Source organism: Leucoraja erinacea, chromosome 6 (genome assembly GCF_028641065.1).
Source record: "Leucoraja erinacea ecotype New England chromosome 6, Leri_hhj_1, whole genome shotgun sequence".
NCBI lineage: Eukaryota > Metazoa > Chordata > Chondrichthyes > Rajiformes > Rajidae > Leucoraja > Leucoraja erinaceus.
In genome coordinates, this window is record NC_073382.1 from 55345113 (window position 1) to 55357548 (window position 12436).

Genomic DNA, 12436 nt, shown 5'->3' on the forward strand with positions numbered 1-12436 from the left:
CTCGACAATTAGGAAAGATAGACAGGAAAGAAAGGGAGGAGGGGTGGCCCTTTTAATAAGGGAGGGAATAACGGCAATAGAGAGGAAGGATATTGCGTTGAAGGATCAGGATAGTGAAACAGCTTGGGTACAGATAGAGAATAATAAGGGGAAAAAAACACTAGTGGGTGTAATTTATAGACCTCCAAATAGCTGTGACGCTGTTAGTCAGAACATAAATCTGCAAATAGTTGACGCATGTAAAAAGGGAACTGCTGTAATCATGGGGGACTTCAATTTTCATATTAATTGGGCAAACCAAACTGGGCAGGGTAGACTAGAGGAAGAGTTTATAGAATGTATTAGAGACGGGTTCCTAGAACAGTATGTCACAGAACCGACAAGGGGGGAGGCAATCTTGGATCTGGTCCTGTGTAATGAAGCAGGATTAATTAAAAATGTTATAGTTAGGGACTCGTTGGGAACAAGTGACCACAATATGGTCGAATTCCATATTCAAATAGAAGGGGAGCAGGTGGAAACTCAGGCTAGGGTGCTTAGTCTAAATAAGGGGGATTATGAAGGTATGAGGACTGAGCTGATCAAAGTTGACTGGGATAGCAGACTCAAGAATAAGACGGTACATGAGCAGTGGTGTACGTTTAAGGGAATACTGTATAACCTTCAAGAAAAATTTATTCCTATGAAGAAAAAAAGGGGTAAGGGTAAGAACAGTCAGCCATGGCTCAGTAAAACTATAAAGGATAGTATTCGGCTGAAGGCAAGGGCATATAAGGTAGCCAGAGATAGTGGGAGGGTAGAGGATTGGGAAGCATTTAAAGGTCAGCAAAAAATAACTAAGAGATTAATTAAGACGGGGAAAATAGACTATGAAAGGAATTTAGCGAACAACATAAAAACTAATAGTAAGAGTTTTTATAGCTATATAAAAAGAAAAAGGGTGGCTAAGGTGAACGTTGGTCCATTGGAGGGTGAGACTGGAGAGTTGTTGGTGGGGAACATGGAAATGGCAAAGGCATTAAACGAGTATTTTGTATCAGTCTTCACCATAGAAGACACAAAAAATATTCCAACGCTGGATAAACAGGGGGCGGTAGGAATGGAGGAGCTAAATACTATTAAGATCACCAAGGAGGTGGTATTAGGGAAATTAATGAGACTGAAGGAGGATAAATCCCCTGGGCCTGATGGATTACATCCAAGGGTCTTGAGGGAGATAGCGGTGGGGATTGTGGATGCATTGGTGATAATTTTCCAAAACTCCCTGGAGGCAGGAACGGTCCCAGTGGATTGGAAAATGGCCAATGTAACACCTATATTTAAAAAAGGAAGTAAACAGAAGGCGGGTAACTATAGACCGGTTAGTCTAACATCGGTGGTGGGTAAAATGTTAGAGACAATTATTAAAGAAACACTAACGGGGCACTTGGATAAACATGACTTCATCGGACAGAACCAGCATGGTTTTGTGAAGGGGAAGTCCTGTTTAACGAATCTGCTCGAATTCTTTGAGGAAGTAACAACCCGGGTGGATAAAGGGGAACCGGTGGATGTGGTATACTTGGACTTCCAAAAGGCTTTTGACAAGGTGCCACATAAGAGACTATTGCTAAAAATAAAAAATTATGGGATTGGGGGTAATATATTAGCATGGGTAGAGGATTGGCTAACAAATAGGAAGCAGAGAGTGGGGATAAATGGTTCATACTCGGGATGGCAACCGGTAACTAGCGGGGTTCCGCAAGGGTCGGTGCTGGGACCCCAGTTGTTCACAATTTATATAAATGATTTGGAGGAGGGAACCAAGTGTAATATATCAAAATTTGCGGACGATACAAAAATGGGAGGAAAAGTAGGGGATGAGGAGGATAGGAAGAGTCTGCAAAAGGATATAGATAAGCTAGGTGAGTGGGCAACAACTTGGCAGATGAAATTTAATACTAATAAATGTGAAGTCATTCACTTTGGGAAAAAAAATGATAGGGCAAGTTATTTTCTAAATGAGGAGGAGCTGCGTTGTAATGCAACGCAAAGGGATCTAGGGGTATTAGTACATGAATCACTGAAAGTTAGTATGCAGGTGCAGCAAGCAATTAGGAAGGCCAATGGAGTTTTGGCCTTTATTGCTAGGGGGATTGAGTATAAAAACACGGAGGTCTTGCTGCAGCTGTACACAGTATTAGTGAGACCACATTTGGAATACTGTGTACAGTTCTGGGGTCCATACTTAAGAAAGGATGTACTAGCCCTGGAGGCAGTGCAGCGAAGGTTTACAAGATTAATTCCTGCAATGAGGGGATTGACATATGAGGAAAGGTTAAGTAGGCTGGAACTCTACTCTTTGGAGTTTAGAAGAATGAGAGGCGATCTCATTGAAACATATAAGATCGTGAGGGGCCTTGATCGGGTGGATGCACCGAGGATGTTCCCAATGATCGGGGAAACTAGAACTAGGGGACATAGTTGCAGAATAAGGGGGGGCTCTTTTAAAACTGAGATGAGGAAGAACTTCTTCACCCAGAGGGTGGTTAATTTATGGAATTCACTGCCCCAGGGAGCAGTGGAAGCAGAAACTTTAAATATATTTAAGACTAAAATAGATGGTTTTTTAGCTGCCAAGGGGACAAGGGGCTACGGGGAGAGGGCAGGGATATGGACCTAGGTATGGTTAGTATAGTAAGACCTGAGTGATCTCCTGGACAAGTGTCGATCGCCTGGATTGGGGTCGGAGAGGAATTTCCCGTTTTTTTTTCCCCGAATTGGACCTGGGTTTTTATCCGTTTTTTTGCCTCCCCCAGGAGATCACGAGGTTCTTGGGGTGGAGAGGGGTGATAGCGGTATAAAGGGGAGGGTAGTGTCTTGTGTTCTGTGTCTTGTGTCTACTGTTTGTGGTAAGTGTGTCTGTTTAGTGTTCAGCCATGAGCGAATGGCGGTGCGGGCTCGACGGACCTGGTGGTCTACTCTCGCACCTACTTTCTATGTTTCTATGTTTCATACACCTCTCCAAATGTCTTTTCAATGTTAAAATGTCCTATCTCCCATATACTTGTCATGTGCTGTGTAAAAAACATGTCCCTCGGGTCCCTTTTAAAACTCCCCCCCTCCCCCCTTTGAACCTATTCCCTACAGTTTTAGACTCCCTTAACAAAGATTCTGATTTTTTAATCTATCTATGCCGCTTATAATTTTATAAACCTCTATAGTCCCATCTTATCCAGTCTCTTCTTATAACTCAGTGCTCCAGGGCAGGCATAATTCCTGTGAATCTTTTTTGCACCCTCTTCAACTAACGTTCCTATGTCATGCCATTCTGAGCTGCACACAATATGACAAGAGTGGCCCAACTAACCATTTGTACAACTATACCATGATGTCCTAACTCCTATTCTCAGTGCCTTGTCCGAAGAAGGCAAACATACAATATGTATCCTTCATACTTTGTCTATCTCAGTCACCACTTTCAGGGAACTATGAACTTGTTTGTGCAACTGAATCATCCTACCACAGCTAGAGAGCAGCCCTGAACTAATATCTACCTCATTGGAGACCCTCGGATTATCTTTAATCAGACTTTACTGGCTTTATCTTGCACTAAACGTTATTCTCGTTATTCCCTTCATCATGTATCTGTACACTGGGAATAGCTCGATTGTAATCATGTGATTGACACAAAAACCCAGCGGGACAGGCGGCATCTCTGGAGAGAAGGAATAGGTGACGTTTCAAATCGAGACCCTTCTTCATGTAATATCCTTCCGCTGACTGGTTAGCACACAACAAAGGCTTTTCACTGTACCTTGGCAATGCGACAACAAACTAAACTAAACTAAACTAGACACTTAATATCATTCCTCAGGGACTCACTGTGTAGTGACACTGGACTGGATTAACTTCCCAAAAGGTATCAAGGCATGTACTTGCCTGAGTTAAATTCCATTAGGCATTCCCTTCCCCACTTTCTCAATTGACCTTCATCCTGTTGTCACCTTACACATTCTTCTTCTCTGTCCTCTATACCACCAATTTAGATTTGTGCTGCAAATTTACTAATCACGATTTACTAATCACGCCAACTACATTATCTTCCAAATCATTAGTGTATATTACAAACAATAAAGCACCCTGCACTGATTCCTGCGACGTAACAATAATTACAGGTCTCCAATCTGAAAACCAACCCTCTACTACCAACCTCTGCCCCTTACCACCAAGCCAACTTTGTATCCAGTTTGCTATCTTATCCCATATCCCTAGTATTTAAACCTTCTAGACCAGATTACAATGCAGGATTTTGTCCAAGGCCAAATAGACAACATCCACCATCCTTGCCATGACAATGCTATTGGTCACCTTCTCCTAGGAATTCATTCTGTTTAGGGACTGCCATAGCAGTGACAGTATAATTCACAAGGCTCTGGAGCAGGAAAGGTGAGACCTGAGAACATAATTCATCAGGCGGCACAAACATAACCTTTGAGTTTAGAAAGGATGATATTTATGTTCATAAGTCATAGGTGCAGAAAGAGTCCATTCGGCCTATCGAGTCTACTCCACCATTCAATCATGGCTGATCTATGTTTCCCTCTCAACCCCATTCTCCTGCTTACTCCCCATAATCCGACATGCACACTAATCAAGAATCTGTCAATCTCTGCCTTAAAAATACCCAATGACAGACTCCACAGCTGTCAGTGACAATGAATTTCACAGATTCACCCCCCACCCCCCACCCCTGACCAAAACAATTCCTCCTCGTCTCCTTTCTAAGAGTGCGTCCTTTTATTCTGAGGCTCTCTGGTCCTGGACTCTCCCGCAATTGGAAACATTCACTCCTTCCAGGCCTTTCACTGTTCGGTAAATTTCAATGAGGTTCCCCCTCATCCTTATAAACTCCAGTGAGTACAGGCTCAGTGACGCCAAATGCTCATCATACGTTAACCCAATTATCCCCAGGATCATTCTTGTAAACGTCCTCTGGACCCTCTCCCAAAGGCAGCACATCCTTCCTCAGATACGGGGCCCAAGGAGTTCAGTGGGGAGAAGAAATGGCAATTGTAATTTTTCGCAAAATTTGAAATTCAGTATTTGTTTGTGTGCATTCTTCAGTTTTGCATCTGAGAGGGTGCTCAGTGTTGAGTTTGCAGCATACGACACGTAACATTATTGAATCTTTTTCCTTTTCAATCTGTAACCTTAGTGTTAACTGGGAACCTGAAATCAGAATCCACAAAACATGCGAATCTTGACAAACAATTCTCCGTGCCTTTCCCCTCTGGGAGCAGTGAGGAATAGGCTCACATTGTAAGCATTTAAATGTCCACACTGGACACTGGCCACCCAGCAAAATCAGATGGGGAAATCACAACTCAATCTCCCATTTGCGATATAGGACAGTTAAGTTTAGGATTAAGACACCCTAATCCAGGCTCATAGCATCAAATGGCCTTTGCCAGGATGCCAATGGACATCTATCCATTTGTGGAAGTTACCTGCTAAACAGCCTGTTCCTCCAGAAATATTTTTTACACAGATCCTTGGAGGTAGCATCATTTCATCTACTGTACATTGATATAATAACTGATGTTGTATACATACCATTAGACAATAGTTATCGATCCAAATCCAGGCCCTTTTAGCGTGGATTTGTCCAACCCAAGGTTCACGGTAAACATAATGGGTAGAGGTGATCCTGATATCTGTCACAGCAGGATGTGTAATGGCAAAAGGCAAGCTTATATACTGAATGGAGAACCAAAGAAACAAGTTTCAATCTACCACTAAATGCCCCCCTATCTATGCATATTTAAAAAATATATATTTTACAAATAACTTTAAAACTTCTAAAACTCACCATTCCCACAACAATGCAGACAAGCTGAACCATATCTGTGTATGCAACAGAGTATAATCCTCCAATCAAAGTATAAAAAATTGATATCAAAGCAGAGATAATAACTGATAGGTTAACATTGATCTCAAAAATCACACTCAGGGATGAACCTAGAGGAGAAAATATTTATTAGTATCAACTTGGATGTAATTTGTGCCAATAAAGTAATATCTTAGTTTATTCAACTTTAAGTAACTATGGGATAAAATATTAATTGATATTTAGGAAACTATTTTTCATGCCAGATAAAAGATTAAGAGTACAGTCATTTCAGTCAACAGCATTGCAAGTCAATTACTGGAGAAATATGTAGAACATAGAACAGTAATAATAATAATAATTTTAATTATAGAGCACTTTAAAAACAATCATAGTTGCAACAAAGTGCTGTACATCACTAATCATTGACAAAAAAGTTAATACACACCAATAATAACAATCAAAAGAAATAGTAGGAAAAGACATGTAAAATAAAGAAACATTAAAAACAATAAAAACAGAAGCAAAGTCTCAGGCATGGTCAAAAGCCAGGGAGTACAAATGTGTTTTAACACTGGATTTGAAGATGGACAGTGAGGGGGCCTGTCTGATGTGCAACGGCAGGGTGTTCCAGAGTGCCGGAGCAGCAACAGAGAAGGCTCTATCCCCTCTGAGCCTCCGACTAGACCTCGGTACCTCCAGGAGCAGCTGACCAGCTGACCTGAGGGACCGGGCAGGAGCGTATGGGTGGAGCAGCTCAGAGAGGTAAGGCGGGGCGAGCCCATTCAGAGATTTAAAAACAAATAACAGTATCTTAAAATGAACTCGAAAGTGCACCAGGAGCCAGTGTAGGGAGGCCAGAATTGGCGATATGTGCTCCCTCTTTCGAGTCCCAGTTAAAAGGCGAGCAGCAGCATTCTGAACCAACTGGAGACGAGCCAGTGAAGAGCGAGCAACTCCAAAATAGAGCGCGTTACAGTAATCCAGCCTAGATGTAATAAAGGCATGGATTACTGTCTCAAAATGCTGCCGCTCGAGAATGGGCTTCACCTTCCCCAGCTTCCTTAAGTGAAAGAAGCTGGACTTAACCACCGCGCATATTTGGCGATTTAATTTAAAGTCACTGTCCATCCTAAAACCCAGGTTCACAACTGTTGGCTTCACGTACCGTGACAATGGTCTAAATGTTTGAGCTGAACATGATGCCAAGTAAAACTGATTCCCTCTGCCTGCTTGTGATCCATATCCCTCCATTCACTGCATTTCCATGTGCCTCTCTAAAAGCATGTTAAATGCTACCATCATATCTGCCTCCATCACCACCCCCGGCAGCGCATTCCAGGCACTCGCCTCTCACTGTAACAAAAAAACCTGCCCTGTACATCTCCTTTAAACTTTGTCCCTCTCACCTTAAATCTATGCCCTCTAGTCTTTGACATTTCTACCCTGGGAATAAAAGGTCCTGACTGTCTAATCTTATCTATGCCTCTCGCCATTTTACATATTTTGCTTGGATCTTCCTTCAGTCGCTGAATCTCCAGAGAAAATAATCCAAGTTTGTCCAACCTCTCTCCATAGCTAATACTGTCTAATCCATGCAGCACTTTTATAAACCTCTGCTGCACCTTCTCCAAAGCCTCCACAGACTTCCTGCTATGGGGTGAACAGAACTACACACAATATTCCAAATGCGGTCCAATCAAAGTACTATAAAGCTGTAACAGTTGACAATTCCAACAGCCAGTACTCTAGATGGGCTTTGGACTATAGAGACCATATACGATAAGAGTGGCATGGTGATGCAGTGGTAGAATTGCAGCCTTTACTGCGCCAGAGACCTGGGTTCGATCCTGTCTATGGGTGCCATCTGTACGGAGTTTGAACGTTCTCCCCGTGCACTCCACGGGTTTTCTCCAGGTACTCCGGTTTCCTCCCACATTCCAAAGACAATTGTTTATTGGTTAATTGGCTTTGGTAAAAAATAGTAAACTGTCCCTGATGTGTGTGTAGGATAGTGCTAGCGTACGGGGATCGCTGGTCAGAGCAGGCTCGGTGGGCTGAAGGCACTGTTTCCGCGCTGTACCTCTAAACAAAACTATCTCTAATCTCCATACAATGATATAACATATAACATATAACAATTACAGCACGGAAACAGGCCATCTCGGCCCTACAAGTCCGTGCCGAACAACCTTTTTCCCCTTAGTCCCACCTGCCTGCACTCATACCATAACCCTCCATTCCCTTCTCATCCCTATGCCTATCCAATATATTTTTAAATGATACCAACGAACCTGCCTCCACCACTGCCACTGGAAGCTCATTCCACACCGCTACCACTCTCTGAGTAAAGAAGTTCCCCCTCATGTTACCCCTAAACTTCTGTCCCTTAATTCTGAAGTCATGTCCTCTTGTTTGAATCTTCCCTATTCTCAAAGGGAAAAGCTTGTCCACATCAACTCTGTCTATCCCTCTCATCATTTTAAAGACCTCTATCAAGTCCCCCCTTAACCTTCTGCACTCCAGAGAATAAAGACCTAACTTATTCAACCTTTCTCTGTAACTTAGTTGTTGAAACCCAGGCAACTTTCTAGTAAATCTCCTCTGTACTCTCTCTATTTTGTTGATAAAGCAGAAGGGTTGCATTTACATGGCGTATCTGGACCCCAAGTTCAACCTGTTGCTGAACTCAGCTGATGGACTCAACACTGCAGTCAAACAGTGGGGAGGGGAGTCAGGTTGTGCAGGATGTCAGAATCACCACCTTCTGACCCTTTGTGTAATTTCTACTTCCATGGCACAGAAGCCTGGAACGTATCGACATGTGCGCTGCAGCTAACTGGGAATTCGTAATAGAAATAAGTGCAGGCTCAGTGGCGCAGCAGTAGAGTTGCAACCTTACAGCACCAGTGACCAGGGTTTGATCCTGACTACCGGGACTGTCTGTACGAAATTTGTTAGTTCTCCCTGTGACCGCATTAGTTTTCTCCAGATGCTATGGTTTCCTCCCACGCTCCAAACATATACAGCTTTGTAGGTTAATTGGTCTTGGTAAAATTGTTACATTTACCTAGTCGGTAGGATAGTGCTAGTGTATGGGGTGATCGCTGGTTGGCGCTGACTCTGTGGGACGAAGGGCCTGTTTTCACGCTGTATCTCTAAGCTGTAAAGTCTAAAATCTAAATGACAGGATAGTTGTCAGAGTAATCCGGTCTCTAACCTGATGGTTCCTATGCTTTGACATTTGATTAGTTGTCATGTGGAGGCTTATTGAATGCCAGAAGTGGGATGTTGAAGGATGATCCCTTTAACATTCACTTGCATTACCATTGCCAAATTCACAAACAATGTTCCCGCGGTCACTATTGACCAGAAGCTCAACTGGATCATCCCCATAAAGTTGGAAATTGGATATCCTATGGTTAATTACTTTACCTCTGACAGCCCCTAGTCTTTCTACAAGGCACAAGTCAGGCATTACAGTTGTACAGCACGTAAACAGGCCCTTTGGCCCAACTTTCCCATGACGACCAAGATGCCTCATCTACACTAGTCCCACCTGCCCATGTCTGGCTCATAACCCCCAATATCTTTCCCAGCCATGTACCTGTCCAAAATGTTGTTAATCTTTTGAATGTTGTTATACTGCCTGCTCCCTCTAGCAACTGGAGTGTGCAAGAATACTACTATTTCCTTAATTACTGAAAAGCATAAGCATTTTTTGGCTTCTTTTTGCCATAATTTCTCACCAAGGGCTGACAGCACAGCTCCTGTCCAAAAGAGCTCTCCCATGGCAGCAGGAATGAAGAACAAGGTACCTATCCGATTACCATAGGTTTCCTGAATTGGGTCGAGCATGGTCACATATTTCTTTGTACGCATTGGTTTTGCGAAAAACAAACCACCTGCAAAGATAACATCAAACAACGACATTGTTAAGTATAAGTATCACTGAATTTTGAAAGTATTTGAGTTGGAAACCATTCTGAAATAACGTATGTCACACAATCACACCATCTGGAGGGAGATGTAATCATCAAATTGTTAAAATTATCGACAACAAAATAAAAAACGAAAGTGCTGTAAGTACTATGCGGATCAAAAAGTAGTAAAGCAGAGTTAACAATCTAGGCCGATAACCATTGTTTGGAATTATAAAAATATTAAAGACAAAGCTAGTCTGAATATGCATAGAAATGGCAAATGGAGAATAGAAGAAAGGGGAACATTGGTGAAAGGGTTGAAAGGAAAATAGATTAAATAATAAACCAGAACAACAGCAGGGAAAAATAAGTGATAATTGTAGGTATGTTGCAAAACTTACCTTCAGCGGCGCTGCAGTTCTGCCGCTGCCCCTGTGCACGACTTTGGCGCCTTTGAGAGGGGGGCAGATTTAAAACGCGATTTTCTCTAGGCTGTTGAAATTGATGTTGTTCAGCCTACAGTTGCTGACGAAAAATCGCTGCGAAATTCGTTTGCTGCAGGTATTTTTAAACTAAATTGGGTTATTTAATTGTTATAGTAGATTAAAAATCATCCTCTACAGCCGCGAACCCCGACAACGGGACGGATCTCATGTCGGGGACAAGGCAAGGTAGGTTGGTTATTTTTACATTAAAAAGGGCTTCTTAAGATCCCTTTATACAAAATTTTATGTTGCGAGTAGCTGACTTGGGAGCCCATTTAATCCCGCAGTATCTTTCATGCCATATGGGCTTCAAATCCACCGCAATGGCAACGTTCTAAACCAGCGCATTCCACAGAATCCCACTCGCAAGCTGATTTAAAAAGCCATTAATTTACAGCAATTGAACACTAAATACTATAAATTAATGTCAATGAGATTTAAAAATCATGTTTTATTGTGAATTCTTGTGTGAATGTTCTTTGGACACTTAGGCTATTTAAAAATGTTAATCTTTCCTTAAGAAATGGATAGATGTTTAGATCTAGTAATTGAATTTTGGAATTAGCTACAATTGGCTAATTTCCGAGTATGAAAATGGCCATAACTTTTTTAATACTGAAGATATGAAAGTGAATTAGGTGTCAAATTAAACTTCTTTTTATGCTTTATCTGATGGGATAAATTGCAGACTTGATTTTTAAAATCTCAAAATTTTGTAACATTGCTAATAATTGGTAAGAAAAGGGACAGAGCAGGATCTATAAAAACTGTATGTTTGAATAGAAAAATGATTATTGGATGTTGTTGAGTTCATACAGCTGCAACATTCACCATTAAAAACCCATGTCATGAGTTATGACATGATTTCCTTGAGGTTAAATGTAACATTGCTGGAAATATATGGGTCAGTGTGAATGTGGAGTGGCAGGAGAATGGGGTTGAGAGGGAAAGATAGATCAGCCATGATTGAATGGCGGAGTAGACTTGATGGGCCGAATGTCCTAATTCTGTTCCTAGAACTTATCAACTTTTGAACAGAGGTATGAGTGGTAGTGGCATTAGAAATGGACATTACATGGTCAGAAGTAATATGCATATTGATGACTGTGCAATGTTCCATTGCACTCGCATCTCCTCAGTAGAGGAATGCAGCATGACCTGAGTAACCATGGGTTGATAGGTGGTAGGTTACTTTAATGTCATGGGATTGCCAGATAACGGCTATTCCAACAGAGTCTAACCATCAACTAGTGACGTTCAATTGTATTGCCATTGCTGGATTCCCCATCACAAATCCTTGGGGTCAATGGCCAACGACCAGAAACTCAACTGGACTAGCCAGTCTCTGGACAAGTGCAGCACAAACAACTCTCAACATATCCAGGAAAAGCAGCACATCTGATCAGTACACCATCCAACATCAAAAACATTCATTGCATTTGTTACTTATGGACAGTGTACCCCCCCCCCCCCCCCACAACAAGCACTATGGCCACACATCGGTTTGACTGCAAAAGCACCTCCCAAATCTGCAGCCTCTACCACCAAAAAGAACAAGGCAGCGGGTAAACAGGCCCCACTATGCCTGGACTTTCCCCTCCAGCTTTCTGTCAGGGAGTTTGCAGAGACAGAAATCAACACCATACTTAAAAGTTGCTTGCATGTGTGCTTGAAGAGCCATGACCTGTAGACCAAAGGATCAACTGCTTGAGGACAAAATACTATTGTGTAACCATTTTTCATAGTCATAGTCATAGAGTCATAGAGCACTGAAACAGACCCTTCGGCCCAACTTGCCCATGCTGACAAAGATGCCCCATCTGCATTCGTCCCACCTGCTTGCATCTGGCCCATCTCCCACTAAACCATTTCTATCCATGTACCTGTCCAAATGTATTTTAAATGTTTTTTTTTGCCTTGAGACTGGAATGGTGATCCATTTGCCCCTTTCTGCATCAGGAATTGTCTACGACTCTAATCAAGAGAAATTGAGATGCAAAATATTCTGAGGGAGTTTCACTCGGGAGATGCTTGGAGGATATTTCTCCTTATGGGAGAGACTACAACGAATGGCAAAAAGATGAAGAGACACTGTTCTGTTGTCAAAAGATTGCGAATCTTTTCGAATTTTCTATCCCAGAGAGAGGTGAAAGTTGAGT

The 12436-nt window shown here is 42.1% G+C and overlaps 1 protein-coding gene across 2 annotated transcripts in view; it reads right to left on the bottom strand.

The window, feature by feature from the left end:
- LOC129698163 (high-affinity choline transporter 1-like) overlaps positions 1-12436 on the bottom strand; it is a 56414-nt gene that overhangs the window by 25199 nt on the left and 18779 nt on the right. The window contains exons 4-6 of one of the 2 annotated variants that reach the window (XM_055637098.1): positions 9619-9774; positions 5852-6000; positions 5596-5739 (exon numbers count right to left, since the gene is read on the bottom strand). In XM_055637098.1, coding sequence (XP_055493073.1) covers positions 5596-5739; positions 5852-6000; positions 9619-9774 — 449 coding nt within the window. The remainder of the gene's footprint in view (positions 1-5595; positions 5740-5851; positions 6001-9618; positions 9775-12436) is intronic. The other variant, XM_055637099.1, reaches the window with a different exon arrangement.